Source organism: Macrotis lagotis, chromosome 7, assembly GCF_037893015.1.
Source record: "Macrotis lagotis isolate mMagLag1 chromosome 7, bilby.v1.9.chrom.fasta, whole genome shotgun sequence".
Classification (NCBI taxonomy): domain Eukaryota; kingdom Metazoa; phylum Chordata; class Mammalia; order Peramelemorphia; family Peramelidae; genus Macrotis; species Macrotis lagotis.
Window position 1 is genome coordinate 60,011,251 of NC_133664.1, and position 17,946 is coordinate 60,029,196.

The 17,946-nt window shown below is 40.5% G+C and overlaps 1 protein-coding gene across 2 annotated transcripts in view; it reads right to left on the minus strand.

The window, feature by feature from the left end:
- Positions 1 to 9,681, minus strand: part of NEBL (nebulette) — a 456,697-nt gene extending 447,016 nt beyond the window's left edge. The window contains exons 1-2 of one of the 2 annotated variants that reach the window (XM_074192966.1): positions 9,485 to 9,681; positions 6,934 to 7,028 (exon numbers count right to left, since the gene is read on the minus strand). In XM_074192966.1, the coding sequence (XP_074049067.1) occupies positions 6,934 to 7,028; positions 9,485 to 9,553 (164 nt within the window). In that variant the 5' untranslated portion in view covers positions 9,554 to 9,681. The remainder of the gene's footprint in view (positions 1 to 6,933; positions 7,029 to 9,484) is intronic. The other variant, XM_074192965.1, reaches the window with a different exon arrangement.
- Positions 9,682 to 17,946: the final 8,265 nt, after the last annotated feature.

The window sequence follows — 17,946 nt, forward strand, 5'->3', positions numbered from 1 at the left end:
GTACCTAATGCACAATTTCTATAGGGCCGGTTACTTCTGAAAATAGATTAGTCTATCCAAATGAAACAATTGCTCCATTTCTGTACCCCACCCTACTCCAAAACAACTTTGATATTGCTATTTCTAAGCAGTAACTCACAAGATAAAGTACTGCTTTCATATTTAATAAACAAACAGTGAAAGGGAATATGTATAAAAGAAAAATAATTAAAACAATAACAGATATAATCAACAATGCTAGCCATAACTCAAGAAAGTTTCCTAAAGGATAGTTATTCATAATAATGTCAACATGATTTTTACAAAAGATAAAAATTAATCTCAACATACTGAGAAAAAATCTGTCAGATATATGTTTTCTTTCATATGACTAACATATAAAATTTGTATGATTTTACTTGGGTAAGATTTTTTTTTTTACTAAAATGTATTTTCATGATTTAAGGTTGTTGGGGGTTTTTTAACCTAATAGTAAAGCTCTGTATTCTCAGCACCTCTAAGAAATAAGCAAAAATGCTGTGTAGTATTTTTCTCTTTCCAAGTTCCCTGATGAAAAAACATTCTGACTGAGCTTTATCATCCATCATCTCCCAAAGAAACATTAAAGTTTACAGAAATATGGCATATACCAAAGCAGATCAGTGTTGTTCTAAAACATTTTAATAGCTCATACTGCTGCTTTAGGAACCAAATTTGTATTATGTTGAGTCTCACATCTAGTCTGCACTAACTTTACTTTGATCACTCTATCAAAAGATCAAAATTTAAATATTATGCAAATTGTATTTCCTTAATGTTCCCTTTTAACAGAAAAATCAAACAGAAAACTTGTTTTTCCTATGAAAACAAAGGCCTAAGAAATCAACATATTGAAACTAAGGAGGAAATCTTTGCAAACATAGTACTATTTCATTCATTTAAAAGTAACGTCTATTGTAGATCCAAATAAAGACGAATTATACTTTTTCTTTAAAGAAGTCCAGACATCAATTTTCAAGCCTTTTAACCTATGAAAAGGATGGACTGGATTACCTACATCATTATGACAAATGTTCTCAGGCCATCCTCAGTGATAAAGATGAATTTCAGAAGAAATGTCGCACATATGTCCTTCCTGAAAACACTGTGGCTTCAATGAGCAGAAATGGGGCCAGTAATTGAGCAATGACTGAAACTGAATCTAAAGCAATGAAAGAAAATGTCACTGTCCCAGATTAATAACTGTATGTATATTGAGTTCATTAAATATAAATGCTACCCAATGAGGTACAGAGAAAATATTACCTTACCTTCACATGGAATCTTTCATTTCCAAGGAGCATTGTGTAGTATGTGTAAAAGACCATTGAGATGAGGAAATTACAGACGCCATTCTATACAACCATTTTCATAAAGGCTCATAGTACAATAGTACAGATTCTGATATTCAGTTCAATAAGCATCCATCTAGCACTTCCTCTATGTGAAGTATTATAAATTAGAAGAGAGTTTGTCTAAAGATTGTCTTATAAGACTAACATAGAGTACAATCAGACATTTGATGCTTGGTTTATATATATATATATATATATATATATAGAGAGAGAGAGAGAGAGAGAGAGAGAGAGACAGACATAGACATAGAGAGATAGAGAGAGAGATGATAGAGATGATAGAGATGATAAAGACAGAGACAGACACAGAGACAGAGACACAGAGCCAGAGCCAGAGACAGAGACAGAGACAGAGACAGAGACAGAGATAGAGATAGAGATAGAGATAGAGATAGAGATAGCTTTAAAGGCAATGTAGGATCAGAGTGTCAGCTAGGTGGCACATGGAGAGACTGCCAAGCCTGGAGTCAGAAAGATTCATCTTCCTGAGTTCAAATATGACCTCAGATGCTTACTAACTGGGTAACCCTGAGCAAATCACTTAACCTTCTTTGCTTCAGTTTCCTCATCTGTAAAATCAGTTGGAGAAGGAAATGGCAACTACTCCAGTTTCTTTGTCAAGAAAACCCTAAATGGGGTCATGAAGAGTTGGTGATGACTGAAATGACTGAAAAAGGATTAGAGACTTAAAGCTAGAAGGAACCCTGGAAGTCACAAGCTATCAACTAGACCAACTTCCATCATTTTTAAAATGATGAGTCTGAATACATTGTCCAGGATTTGCTAAGTTTTAGAGCTAGAATCTGACTTTCATTTCCATTGTTCTTTTCACCATAGTGGCTTAGCATCGTGGGAATCTGTCTAGTCAGAAGTTACATGAAAGTAGGACCTCATAGTACCTTAACAAAGCAGTTTATTTATATTAGTCCCATGAGGCGCTAAATGCCACTATGCTTATTACCATTTTATGGATGAGATAATTCAGACTCAAGGTCATAGAAGCAAAGGACATACAAGTGAAAAAGACCTTCAAAACAGATCAGAGAACAAACTGAAGGCTGTGCCCTGCCCAAGGTCGAATAGCTAACAAATAGCAAAACTAGGATTTAATCCAACATCTGACTAGATCCTAACAGTGCTAGACTTGGACAAGAAGACATGAGTGAACTCTTGCCTCTTATACTTTTTACCTATATGACTCTCAGAAATCACTTAACTTCTCTCAACCTCAGTTTCCTCATCTGTAAATAGTAAAAATAATAGCAAGTCCTTTTCAGGGTTGTTGCAGAAATCAAATGTGATCATTTCCATAAAGAATTCTACAAAGCTAAAAGGGTTGTATAAATGTTTACTCGTCCAAGGCAGGCTCCTTCTCACAACAGTCTCATAACAAGTTTATATTGCTGTGTTAGAGGGATTGAAGGGTAAATTTTAAATTTTAAATATTTAAAATATTTATTTAAAAGAGAAATATGATCTTCCATCCAGGTGAGCTAAAGAAGGACCACCATTACTTACTTCATGCCAGTTAGAGCAAGGGATAAGTATGTTACTTGCTTATGCAAGATTTACATTGTTCTTAGAAAGTCTCCTTATAGTCAAAAGATTCTTTAATTGGCATTATCTAGGAAATTTTAGGCATCTTAAGGATAACAAAGACTATGGATAGCATTTCTATGAATGGAAAATATGGATTTTGGATAATGGACAATGTTTTTGTTTTATAGTTCATTGGAGATCATAATGAATCTCATTCTAATTATACTGACTCAAAATTAAGTTAGATTGTGAATGACTAAAACCAACTCATTTAGCTAAGGAACACAAAGATTTTTTATTAGGGATGTTTTACATCTCTATTCTGAATTTTAAAAAAATTTAATGAAGCAAGCAATAAGAGTATGCCTACAACAGTTTTAAGAGTGTGTATACAGAGAGAGAGAGAGAGAGAGAGAGAGAGAGAGAGAGAGAGAGAGAGAGAGAGATTTGCCCAGTTAATTATCTAAACTTAGATGGGCAGGTCCTTGGCTGGCAAATATATGGTCATTTGTAGAGGCCCTACATAGTGGAATCTATCTTCAAGAACCAATGCCACAGTAAGGTATCAGAATAGGACTTATAGAAGATTTAAGCTCATGCAGTCTGAAAAATCTCAACTCTCAAAGTAAAACAGTGGCAAGAAATATAGGTTACTTTCTATTATCCACAGACTAATTACCAAGTTTATACTTTTTTTTCCCTTTTTCTCTTGCCTACATATGCTTCCATAGAGAGGAAATGAAAGAATATATAACTCAAATCTGTTCATTTGGCTACTTGCCTTTTCAGTACAAGGCTCTTCCAACTCTAAATCTATGATCCCTCTGACAATGATTAAGATGGAACTTGGGATCAGCTATAGATTTCATTTATCTAAGCTACTGGAGAGGAGGGAAGAAAGGAATAGAAACCACAATCAGTTCATGACACCTTGATGGTTTAACAATGTAGAAAAATCCTCCAACCACCTGGTGGTCCAATAATGGAAAACAAGGAGAAATAAAATATAATAAATATAATATAATATAACCAATATAATTAAATTTAAAAAGCAAACTTTGCAAGGACATAGTAAAAAAAGATGGTCTCATTTGTTATCATGATCACTATTTCTTGTTCTTCAGGAATAGAAATCTGCATTTTTGTCTAAATAGGTTTTAATAATGGTAAATAAAATGTGATCACCTCCCCTCATCTCCTACCCTTGAACAAGGAATGTTTTCTCATTCCAATAAGAAATTGTGCCAACTATATAACAAGTTTTCCTCCAGAAAATCCCCTTTTTCCTGTGAATGATTCCCCCCCCTTTATTTACCCACCCCTCCCCTGTGAAATGCCTTACTTAGCTATCCTAAGGAAGCAAAGAATCCTGCTGATTGACTGCATCCTCTAAGCCATTCTTGAAAAGCTGTAAAAATCAAATCAGTGCCCTAGGAAGCTGACTAATCTTTCTCAGCATTCCAATCCATTTCTTTGCTTTCATCTTGGACTCCTATCTTTGACCCACAGTCATTGAACCCCAGTTGACCAGTATGCCTCTCCAAAGAGTTTCCGTTTCTCTTGGTCAAGAAATTCTATCACAATACTTGTTCTCTGTTTTGATGGATGATTAAAGTAGATTTTTTTTGAACTTTTTTAAACCAAGTGCTCAATTTTCTTATATAGTTCAGAAAAAATCTCACAATATTTATGGATAACAATCATTTATAATGATTAAGAACAGAATTCTAATTATACTGATTCAAAGCTGTTAGATTGTTTTGAGGATTCACAAGATTGTTTTTAGTATTTACTAAGTAGTGGGTCATCAAACTAATAATAATAATACTAACAAGCTTTGTTGAACACCTTCACTATGTACAAAGCGCAATGCTAACTGATAAAGGAGACATAAATAAGTATAAATGGTAATCGCAGTTCTGTACCTATGAACCTCATGCAGTGTTATGTGGCACATTTGTAGCAATGACTCATTCCTTTACCTGTAGACCCAAACCAACTTGCTTACTAATTCCAATATACTAGTTTTTCCTTAAGGTAAGGTTATTCCAAGAGACTATTGAGACACTTCCTACTGTGTGACCCTGGGCTAGTCATTTAACCCGTTTACCTTAATCCACCAGAGAAGGAATGACAAGCCACTCCAGTATCTTTGCCAAAAATGAAAAAACAAAAATAAAACATGAACAATATGGTCCATGGGATCATGAAGAGTTAGACACAATTAAATAACAAAACACTGTTCTATTTTCAAAAAGTTCCAGAGCTCCAACATTTGACAAATAGTTCTATGGATCATGAGAAAGGAACAAAAAGTGATCCAATGAATTTAAAACTATGATCTGTTATCAAGTCACTTTTTAACCTTCCTGTTGCTTCTTGACCCAATTTAAGCCTTAGAGATTCCTTGCTCCCCTGGGATCCCCAAATGGATTAGCATCTGATCCAATGAGGAGCCCTTAGTGGCAAGGTTAATTTTATCATGCTATCTGTAGAGACTTTAGCAGCTAGAATTTGGGACTTGAAATCTTAAGGTCCTGGGTTCAAATTACAACTCTGATACCTAACAGCTGTGTGACTATGTATGGGCAAGTAACTTAACCTCTCTGAACTTGTTTCCTCATATGAGGATAGTGATATTAATGTAGTATCTATATTCTGGTGGTTGAGAAGTCTATAAAAATGTCAATTATCTTGGGAAACAATTTGGAACTATGCCCAAGGGCTATTAAAATTGTGCAAACCCTTTGACCCAGTCTTACTGATATTAGGTCTATACCCAAGAAAATCAAAAAAAGGAGTGGGGAGAATGACCCATATGTCTAAAAACAATTTATACAATGCTTTTTATGTTGGCAAAGAACTAAAAAACGAGGATGACTGAACAAGTTATGTTACAATATGTAAATGTAATAGATTATTATTGTGCTGAAAGAAATTACAAAGGGTATGGTTTTAATAAAACCTAAATTATATGAACTGAAAAAAGTGAGGTAAGCAAAACCAAAAAAGCAATTTACATATTAACAGCAACATTATAACAATAATCAACTATGAAAGACTTAGCTATTCTGATCAATACAATGATCCATGACAATTTCAAAGGACTCATCATTAAAAATAGCATCTGTGTCCAGATAGTTGGAAGCATTTCCCCCCCTTTATTTTTCTTGCCTTTTTTCCCACAATATGCCTAATATAAAAATATGTTTTGTATAACTTCATAGATATAAGGATATTGAATTTTTCCCCTCTCAATGACTAGGAAAGGGGAAAAGGAAATAGAAAATTTGCAACTGAAGATAAACATTAAAACATCAGTTATTATTAGACAAACTTAATTGTGCCAAGGTCTTGAGTATTTTGTCTTAAAGTCATTATGGGATAACAAAAATAACAAAGAACTTAGAATCAGTAGATTTGAGCTTGAATCCTAGCTCTGATATGTGAATAAGTCACTTAACCTCTGGGAGCCCAGACTCCTTCATCCATAAAATGATATTACCAATAACCAACCCCACAGAATTGCTGTGATTGCTTTGAAAATCTTACACCAAATACAAACCAGCTAATATATTTAACTCCCATCATTTCATCAAAGCAAGTTTATATTCACATGAACTAAAGTTGCAATGCAAAAATCATAACAAAACCAGATGACTTAACCAAATCAATATTGAAAAATGAATCTACATAGGCCATTTATGCTGAACCCATATTTTATCTGATAAAGACTTGGTTTTCCATACTTTAAATAATTTTCAGTCTTTAAACAAGCTCCCCTTCCTTTCTATTTTAAAAATGCAGAAAATCTACCTAAAACACTAATAATTTCTTACTCAAAGATATAATCATCACCTTATGGAACCCAGCTTCACTCCATGCACTTCCACAAAAGAACCATTTTCTATGAATAGAAAATTAGCTACAAACCACACTTGGGTTGACAGTGAGTCAATTCTTCATAGTAAGAAGTTTGAACTCTCACATTGATGCCACACATGTCATTTATAATACTTACGCATTACAATAGGGTTTCTTCTCATATCCTTTATAGTTGTTCATGTTTAATGCCATCTTGCAGACTTCACAATGAAAACATCCTTTATGCCAGTACTGGGGAAGAGAAAATTTGAATTATTATGCCATCACTAATTTCCAAGTTTGATATAGAATTAAAGACCATAGAGATCATAAGGAGGAAATATCTAAGGTGAAATATGAAACCAGATCTTTTGTTCATTAGGCAACATTGCCTCTACATGAATTAAAAATAATTCAATTGTGTACTAATATTTGCAAATGCAGTAAAGCAAGAGTGGGCAGCTAGATGTCACAGTGGGTAGGGGGCCAGCCCTGACATCAGGAAGACCTGAGTTCAAATGTGGCTCCAGACACTTACTATTTATGTGGCTGTGTGACACTTAACCCTGATTACCTTCCATCCTGGGCCATCTCCAGTCATCCTAATCCATATCTGACCAATGGACCCAGATGTCTCTGGAAGAGAACCCCCTCACTCAAATCCAATTTATGTGTATCTCAAAGCATCATTTCCCTGATGATGTGGTTGTCTTTAAAAATGAAGGACAAACATTGTCATCATCATCATCAAAGCAAGGGTAATTAATCTGGATTATAAGGACTTTTAAAAAATATTTTGGCAATAGTTCAATAAAATCCCGTGTATTTTACAATATCACTCTGAGATAGTCCACAAACTTTACCAAACTGCCAAAGGGTTCCTAACCAAATAAAAAAAAAGTTAAAAATTTGTTCACTAAAGGAATTTTAGCAAAAGACATGCCTGCCTACTTGTAATTACATAAAGCCAGCAGCTTTTGAACTTTTAAGAAGTTTTTAAGTAAGTTGTTCTTTTCAGGGTTTTTTTAAGGGGGACCTAATGGGAAGGGAAATGCTAATATAATGGGACAGTCATGGATTCAAGAGAGGTCATGGATTCAAGAGAGTGTTTTTACTCAAAGCCTGCCTGACCTTTATTAACTAATTGACCTTGGGGTAACTTAAATACTCCAAGCCTCCGTGGACTCATCTGCAAAAATAGAAAAATAACATATATTGGATTATTTAAAGATCATGAGATAATGCAGATAAAACTCTTCAAAATCCTTAAAAATGTCTTTAAAATATCAGTTGTTATTATTATTATTATTATTATTATTATTATTATTATTATTATTATTATACGAAAGAAACAAGCTTTCTGGAGTAGGTTTTACTGCATTTCTATTTATTTTAGCCACAGAGAACTTTGAAAGTGATTAATTGGAGAAGCCGCTGTCCACCTTCCTCCCCCGGCCCCTCGAAGGTGCTTTTCTTTTAAGCTAGTGTGATCCTCTCCAAGAGCAGATACTTGGTATGAATGATATTAGTGCACTCTCCATGGTCTAGTGGCGGGGGGAAAACTCGATTCATTTGGAGTCAGAACACCTCCCCGGGTGACCTTGGGCAAGCTTCCGTGGTCCTCAGTTTCCTCACTTGCGAAAAGAGGGGAGATAACCTACCTAGCTCCTCTCTTAACTAAGCCCCTCTCCATCTTACAATCTAATGAGCATCAATAAATCAGAAACAAGCACCAAGTCTGGCAATTAAAAATGTTTGCAAAAGGAAGACAAGAAGAGTACAGTGAGCTAAGGTTCGCCTCCCTTCTCTCCACCACACCACCCAGGCTCACGAGAAGGGGCGGTTTTTGAAAAGCATCATTCCAATTTCTCGGTGGCAGGGGCAGAGAGCATCTGGCGGATCCCCCTCCTTCCTTGCCCCTGCCGGGAGCCTTCGGAGTGATTTAAAGTGACCATCCCGGGGCCGCTAGAGGAAGTCTGCCAATGCGGTGCCACCCGTGGGGCCTCCGTCAGTGCAGGAGAGCCGTAGGGTCGGCAGGGTTTTGAGCTCCGTCCGGAGGGAGGCATCGCTGCCCAGGAGCCGAGCGGCCGCCCCGAGCCCGCGTCAAGGGGGGGGCCGGGCCCGGGACCCGCGCCAGAGCCCCGGGGGGTCTCGGAGAAGCTCGAGGTCCGAGTTGGGGCGGGGGAGGTGAGCGGCTGGGGGGCTGCTCCCCCCAACACACTGAGCAAAGCGATGCGGCAGCGGCTGCCCGGCTCCCCGCCATCCACGCCCCCACGTCCGCCCCAGGAGCCGCCACCTTAAGGGGGGCGTCGGAAGAGGGGCTGGGGCTGCGGGTGGGGGTGGGGGTGGGGGAGCAGGTCTGGCGGCCCCTCCGTTTGGGCAGCACCGGAGAGCGGCCACGGCCCGGAGCCTCAGCCCTCTCCCCGCCTGGGAAGCCCCCGCCTCAGCGGGAGCGGGCACCGGCTGCCCTCCCCGGGGGGCTGCCTCTTTGCGCTGACCACCCACCCAACTTCCTGCGTGTGCGCGCACATACAGACACAGACCCAGACAGCCACACAGACATGCAGACACACGCACGCACGGGCGCCGCTTCCCCTCCTTCTCCACAGCCAAACTTGGAGCAGGTGCAGCGGCTGCCAGGCTCGCGGGCGGCTCTGCCCCGGCGGCTGCCCCCGGCCCTGCCCGCCCGCCCGTCGCCCCTCGCTCACCTTATCCAAACAGTTGACTTTTTCCGTGGGATACACGACTTTCGCACAGCGGGCGCACTGGGGGTTCATGTTCGCTGCCCCGGACTAGGGGACGACTAGCGGGCGGCGGCGCTGGGGGCTCCGGGGAGCCGCTGGGACATCCCCTTACCAAGCAGCCCCCCCCCGCGGCCGGGCCGGCGGCTCGGACCCGGGCCCGCTGAGGGCGGCGGCGGCTCCGGGCAGGAAGGTCGCAGCAGATGCCGGCGGTGGCGGTGGCTGCGGCCCCGGCTCGCTCCTCCAGCCGACTGCGGCTCCGCGGCATGCGGGATGGAGAGGCAAGGAGGGGAGGGGGCAGGGGAGGGCCCCGAGGGTGCGGGAGGGCGTGTGAGCCTGTGTGTGTGTGTGTGTGTGTGTGTGTGTGTGTGTCTGTGTCTGTGTGTGTCTGTGTGTGTGTATGTGTGTCTGCGCCGCCCGCTCCTTCACCCGTGTGGCCACCAACGGCAGCACCCACGCAACGCACTGCAAAGCACCCTCCTCCTCCTCCTCCTCCTCCTCCTCCTCCTCCTCCTGCTGTCGCCGCCGCCGCTGCTGCTGTTGATCCGGCTGCGCCTCCCTCTCACTCTAGGTACAAATGACTCATATAGATAATCTCTCTCTCTCTCTCTCTCTCTCTCTCTCTCTCTCTCTCTCTCTCTCTCTCTCTCTCTCTCGTTCTCTCTCCCTCCCTCCCTCCCTGCCTCCCTCACTCTAGCTCTCCCTCACTTTCTCTCCTTTTTCTCACTCCAAATATCTCTCGCTATCACTCCACCTCTCCCCCCTCTCGCTCTATCTCTCACTCCATCTCTCCCACTCCCTCTCTCGTGCTCTATTTCTCTCTCTCCATCTCTCTCTCTCTAATTCTCCCTCTCTCTCCTTTTTCTCACTCCATCTCTCCTCTCCTTCCTCTCTCTTGCTCTCTCTCTCCATCTCTCTGTCCTTTTTCTCACTCCATCTCTCCCTCTCGCTCTATTTCTCCTATCTCTCTCTCTCCCTCTCTCTCTCTCCTTTCTCTCACGCCATCTCTCTCTCGCTGTATTTCTCTTCTCCTCTCTGTCTCTCTCTGTCTCTCTCTCTCCTTTCTCTCACTCCATCTCTCCCTCTCACTGTATTTCTCTTCTCTCTCTCTCACTCCATCTCTCCCTCTCGCTCTATTTCTCTTCTCTTCTCTTGTCTTCTCTCTCTCACTCTATCTCTCCCTCTCGCTCTATTTCTCTTCCCTTTTCTCTCTCTCCCTCTCGCTCTATTTCTCTTCTCTTCTTTCTCTCTCTCTCTCCTTTCTCTCACGCCATCTCTCTCTCTCGCTGTATTTCTCTTCTCTCTCTCTGTCTCTCTCTGTCTCTCTGTGTCTCTCTCTCACACTCCATCTCTCCCTCTCGCTCTATTTCTCTTCTCTTGTCTTGTCTTCTCTCTCTCTCTCACTCTCTCTCTCCCTCTCGCTCTATTTCTCTTCCCTTTTCTCTCTCTCTCTCTCCCTCTCGCTCTATTTCTCTTCTCTTCTCTTCTCTTCTCTTCTCTTCTCTTCTCTTCTCTTCTTCTCTCTCTCTCTCTCTCTCTCTCTCTCTCTCTCTCTCTCTCTCTCTCTCTCTCTCTCTCTCCCCCCCCCCCTCCCATTCAGGAATCAGCCAGCCCCACTGCCGCTCCCGACCCAAAGGTGCAGGGAAGGAGCAGCACGTCGGGTATCTAGGGAGAGGGGGCGGCCGGGGCCCGGGGCCCGCGGCGGCTGGAGGGAGGGAGGCGAGCGGCGATCCCGCCGAGGACTTGGAGGGGCTCCCGGCTCCCCAGCCCCTACCTCGGGGGAGGTGGGCTGGGCGTCTCGGAGGCCGTGCGGCCGCCCCCCCGCCGCGCAGACCCCCGGCCCGACCCTCAGGCCGCCGGGGCCGACCAGGAAAGGCAAAGGGCTTCCCCCTCCCAGCCTGCTCCGTAGCCCAGAAAGCTCAGGCAGAGTCCAAAAGCCTCAGTCCCCATTCCCTCTGTGAGACGCCCCCCTCCCAGGCTCGGAGCCTGAGGCTGTGCCCGCAGCTGTGCCCGCAGCTGGCCGCCCGCCAGAGCAGGGGCAGCACCTCTTCCCCTCCCCCAGCCAGCCCCGAAGGTTGCACAGCGGAGCAGGGAGAGGGGAAAGGCTGCTTGTGCCCGGGGCACGGTCGGATTTCTCCCGGGGAAGCGGAACCATCCTGTTAGAGGCAGTTCTCGGGCCCCATTGCTGCTGACCGGGTGGCCAAAGAGATTTGCCTTTCCTTTCAAAATCCCATCCCCTCCCCCCTTTTAAAAAATCTGCTATTTGAAGGAAGGTTGGTCATGTGAGGCCCCAGTTCTGTGTTTATTTATTTTGTGAAGATACTGGTTTGGTTTGGTTTTTAAATTTTGCAATCAAAATCTACCGCAAAATGCGAGGGAATTTCCCAGCGTCCTCTTACCCAGCAGGAGAAGTACAGGTACAACTCTGCCTCTGGTACTCTAATGAAAATCAGAACACAAGCTCCATGGATCCATGATACATGTCTAACTTCATTGTTCTCCAATCTGAGATCAGGAAAACTGAATGGAGCGGAATTTTAAACAGTTTTCATAACTTAATATGCCGGCAATTACAGAAAAGGCAACTAAACTAACATCTTTATGGCTACCTAAAGAATCTTTGTGGGTTTTTTTCATTGCTCTAGCTGTATAAGAGAGAAACAGCGATGCACCTTAGCTAGAATTATTCAGGTAGAACAGAAGCCAAAGCAAATAATCCTGACTTCTTCCTCTATTGGGTAGGAGGCACTAGTGAGTGTTTCTTACATAACAATGCCCTATTGTGTAACTCCGAGAAAGGTAACTACCTACTTGGGAAGCCTCAGGGAAACTCGGAAGCCTTTGAAGCCATTTATTTATTAGAGAGCTCGGAATCACATCTGAAAAGCAATGGAAACAACAAATCCAGTGTCCATTGTCATTTGAAAGTACTGGAACTCTAAAAAAAGTCTACATTCACAAGTAATGAGTTGGTTTTCACTATTAGTTTCCTGTCTCCCCTTAAAAGCAAGAATTTATTGTAAATATTCATTTCATCATCTAAAGGTTGAATTTAGCAGAGATCTTGGGGAGCTGATTCTGGACCTGATGGATATTTTAACTACTCATTGAATTGTTAGCAAACTGAAACTCAGATGTTTTCCTCTTTCCATAGCTAAAAATCAAGTACTCAAAGTAATAAATTTTTACCTCTATTCCATCTGCTTTCTTTTGAAATCTATTTTCACCAAATTCATTTTTGGCTTATGGGCATCTCTTAAATTAGAAAAAAAGTAATCTCTTAAAATATTTAAAAGTCTCCTTTACTAATGCAAAAGACTTCTGTGGCAGTGTTTGTAAACTAGAATTAAGTTTTCCAAATTCAAAATCGTTGAGTCATTTGGGACCCAGAGAGATAAAGTGGTCCTGTCCTCTACCTTCAAATTATCCTAGGAGGGTCCTACCCATTCCAGTGTTCTCCACCCAGACAGATCCTTTATACTGCTCAACCTAAACTTGCCCCTACTATAATTTAAAGTCATTTCTTCTTCTTATTTGGTGCTGTCCAATGTCATGAAGGACAAATGACCAGCAGCCCCCTCATAAAAAGTCTTCATAGGTAGAGAAATTAATTGAGCCTTCTTTTCTCTAAATTAAAAAAGAGAGAGACCAGTTCCTTTCATTTTTCCATTGAGGAGCTGTCCTTCACTAGACCTCCACAGTCTTTAGTCCTCTCCATTGCCCAGTTATTTATGTCTAATGCTTAATCATGAACATTGCATACTCAGTAATATTAGGGAAAGGCCTGTATTGATTTTGAGAAATATAGTGAAGCCTGTGGTTGGCAATGCTAGTATAAGTCTTTGATAACACCCACCTGTTTTACCAAAGATGTGAAGCTAATGAAATTGCAAAAGAGATTGTTGGATGTTCCCCCCTCCCCCCATTAAAGATAATTGAACGGCTTCCAGTGAAACAAAGATCTTAGAAACTATTCTGTGTTGCTCTCAGCCTCAAATTCACTTGATGTGTACCCAAAGAGTAAAAGGGGAGGGGAACTTTCTCCACCACCACTAGTACTACTCCATCCCCCACCCTGAGGATGAATGAAACATAACAATGTACAAGCCCCATACAGAAGCCATTCCAGGGACTTCAGACACTTTAAAGAGATTATCTCATTTACTATCAAAGTGTCTCTGCAAATTAGGGAGAAACCAGCAATTCCGACATTAAAGAGAATTCCAAATTCAGGAGATGCTGGCAGAGACTGGGCTACTTGTTCCAATACAATGAAATTCTATATACTGTTTCTTAATGTACTGAGTTTCTAAGTATTTTAGAGAGAATTTTAGACAGGGTCAAAGGGGTAAGCCCTTTGCTGACATTTTAAAAGGAATGTTACATGCAGGAATAATAATAATACCCTATTGTAAATCATTGAATTTTTGCAGAGGGGCTCAGGAATAATCATATTTTGGGAGGATGGATTCTATTATATACAATTATTTTGTTTTTATAACAAAAATCAACAAACAGGAACATTTCAGGATACAAAGAACAGAAAAGAGGATTGAACTGAAACTGATGAACAATGGTTATTTAGAGTTTTCAATTGTTTATGAAATTGAATATGGTAATAACAAAACTACCTCACTTGTTTTCATCCCCTTCTGAACTTCCTGCTGCCCTTTCTATCATTTTTTTTGTTTCAATTACCCTCTTTTCTCTTTTTCCCTTCGTCCCTATCACTAACCACTAATTCCCCCCTCCCCATGTTATAGTTGTGATAAAAATAATTAATTAGATTGATGGGAAATCATTGTTTATGTAGAGGCTGATATTTCAGTAGATAAGAAGATGTATTGTCTTGGTTTTGATGAACTTTTCTTTTTCTCTTTCTTTTTACATCTTTATTATTATTACAAAGGTTGCTTGATTGAGTAAGGAAAGGAGGGAGAATGTATGCAGAAGTGAAAGGGATCCCAAAAAAGTTATTAATAAGTATAATGTTTTAAAAGGTTATCAAATCTTTTATTTTAGGTTTTTGCTAGGTAATGGGGTTAAGTGGCTTGCCCAAAGCCACACAGCTAGGTAATTATTAAGTGTCTGAGGCCAGATTTGAACTCAGGTACTCCTGACTCCAGAGCTGGTGCTCTATCCACTGCACCACCTAGCCGTCCCTATAAAATCTCATTTTAGTCTCTTTTTTCTTCTAAATTTTAGATGTGAATCTTTGAAATTGTAGATTTCTTTTCAGAAATAAGGGTAATTGGTCCTATTCCAGTCATGTAACTCCTCTCTCTCATCTCATTCACCAGAACTATCTCAAAGATCACCAACCACAGCCCAGTAATGCCGTCTGCCAGCTCCTTCAGTATCCTAGGATGTATGTCTGGGCCTGGTGCCTTGAATTCATTGAAGACAACTGGATGCTATCTCATTCATCTTGAGTTCCATGCCCACTAACCATTTCTCTTCCCAATCCAAAGATCATTTTTCTTGAAAGAGAAAACAGAAGGAAAAATAAGAATTGAATTATTCGGCTTCCTCACTATTATCCTTTACCATCACATCCACTTGAATCCTAATGCCTTTTTTTTGATCTCCTAACTATCCCCAAAATAACCTTTAAAAAATCTTTTTTTGTCCTCAGTATTCAGCTTAAGCTTTTTGGATTTCAGACTTCTTTGATGCTTCTTATAGAATCAGACCACCTTTTTTAGGGAGAAGAGGAAGGGGGAGCAAAAAGAAATAAGGAGAGAAGTTGGAAGAGAGACAAAAAGAGATGGAGATGAGAAGTGAGAGATGCAGGGCATGGGGAGGGTGGATGGTCTCTCTATTCAAGAGCTTATATTTTAATAGGGAAAGAAAACAATACATTTAAAGGAGAGGTTAGCAGGGAAAGGAGATTTGTTGATGGAATGTGGAAGGGGAGTGAAGGAGAGGATATCTATGACAGTAGCTCCAGAAATGAATAAATTAACTTCCCCTAGGGCCTTAGGGCACAGAATATAATAGTGGCAATAATTATGATGAAAATTATTATAACAATCATATTTGTATAGAGCTCATGATGTGCCAAACATTTGGTCCCCCTAACAACCCTAAGAGGTAGGTCCTATTATTATGCCCATTTTATAGATGAGAAAATTGAGACAAGCAAGGGTCACATAGCTCGTAAATGTCTGAGACTATATATGAATTTAGATCTTCTTGAAGCCAAGCCCATCACTGTATCTGCTACACCATCTAGTTGTCCCATAGTTTCGGGGTAGGGGAGCCCAGATGACAGGTCCAGCATAAAAGGTCCTAATCCAGGTCAGAAAGAGTTAATCAGCTGTTGCTGATAAATGAGATAAATGGATTTATTTCTCCAGGGACTGTAGTCATAGACATCTCAGTGTAAAGGGCTATTCCTCAGGTCCAGAATAGAAAATGCTGATCCAAATAGGGGGATACAAGGCAGGAAGATGAGATGGTCTGGGTAGATGACTAGGTAAGTTGTGAAACTAAAGTATAGTGCTTGCTTTCCCTGCCAAGCTCCCTATATAGCTACATCAGTCTCTTTAAGCAGTTCTCTCTTTTCACAGAATCATGTCATCTCAGATTCTGAAGGAACTTCTAGTTCATTATATATCTAAACAAGAATCTCCTATTCAGAAAATCTAAGAAGTGGTCATTCACTTTTTCCTTGAAACCGCTATAATTTCAAAGCACCCAGTTCCATAGTTCACTGCTTAATAGTCATTTCTCTTTGCCCCTTCAGAGTTCCTGTCTTTAGAACTTCCCCCTCTTCTTGACATACTCTTACCCCTGAAATAATAAGACATTTGATCTTACCTATTCTTTTCTGAATCCCTTAAAATATGCTTTCCTAAAATCTAGAGTACATGTCAGACTAAACATGGTTTTCCTGGCTTCTATCATGAACTCTGCCTTAGAGATATTCTATCATATAGCTTAGCTTAGGATATCTGCTGGTTCTAATTCATGAACTTCTTCGGGGCAGGATTAGGTCCAGAATATCAGTTCCCCTTGTCATTCTCTCCATGTTTTAAAAGAGGGAATTGTTATTAAGGCAAAATGATCAATTTATCAGCTCTTCCACCATTGTGTATGTATGTGTCTGTATAAGAAAGATATTGGGCAGATTCTCAGATAAAGTTATAACCACCACTGTCATCACTGTGGTCATCACCATTCACCACTTACAAAAAGTCCTACTCAGTTGCTTCATCATGGTAGAGTGGTCATCCTGAGACACTGAAGATTATACCAACAAATTACAACCTCAGTCTGTTTCTATCTACCACATTGAAAAGGTTTGAATGTGGTCTTGGTGATAGATCGTGTCCATTTTCCAAAAAAACAGCACAGCTAGATACTTATGAATGCTATGGTCATAGCAATCCACAAAACCAAGGAAATTACAAAATGACTCCAAGGCCCTTTCCTTCTCTACAGATGGCAGAGAAGTAAAAGAAAAAAAGCCTGCAGAAGGTATCTGCCACTGTTATGGAGGATATCCAACTCAGAGTTCAAATGGAAAAGGGATTTCCAATAGATGCCAAGATTCATCTGCTAACTGATGACAATGGAAAAACAGCATCAAAATAAAAGATTTAGACAACATGATTTTCCACATCTTGTCCAAGTCTAAAGTCTGCAGTTCTATAAGTGAATGAATGATGATACTTATAAGTTGGAAGGAATGAAGGAGGGAAGTTGAAGGAAGTCCCTTTAGATGGCATCAATCTTCCCAGTGAAGTAGTTGTCTGGGTCATTTGCTACAAGTACCAGATTGTCAGTGGACTTGGGGAACCCAGGGAGCTAGCTAATCATTTTATCTAAGCTGCAGTTGCCTCATCTATAAAATGAGGTTTATAATATTATAATGCCTAACTCCCTTATAGACTGTTGTGAGGATCAAATGATCCAATGTTTGTAGTACATTTTATAAAATTTCAAGCATTATGTAGAGGTAAATTATTACTCATAATGTGAGATAGCAAAGCAAAATGGTTTAGAATAATCAGAGTAATTTTTATGAGGCAGAAAGTACAGAAAGTACAGAAGAGTAGGGTTTACAGGATTACAGAACAGTAGTGAGGGTCCATAGACTTGTAGAGAGGGGAATGACCAGAATGGTGAAAATTATATCAAATTAGACATAGTTGAAAGAACTGAAGCTGTTTATCCTGGAGAAATTATTTAGATCACAGGCAATAGATGGGATATGTTGCTTATCCTCAAATAAAAATCCTCTATCTCAAGGAAAAATAGTCATTTTGTGTAGCTCCATAATTTATCACTTTAGCCAACAGGTAGAAGTTATGGGGATCTTGATTTTCATTCAACATAAGAAACCTTTTCTAATAATATAAATTGTTGAAAACTAGAATGCACTGTTTTATAAGATAGCAATTCCCTGTTACTAGGAAATATTC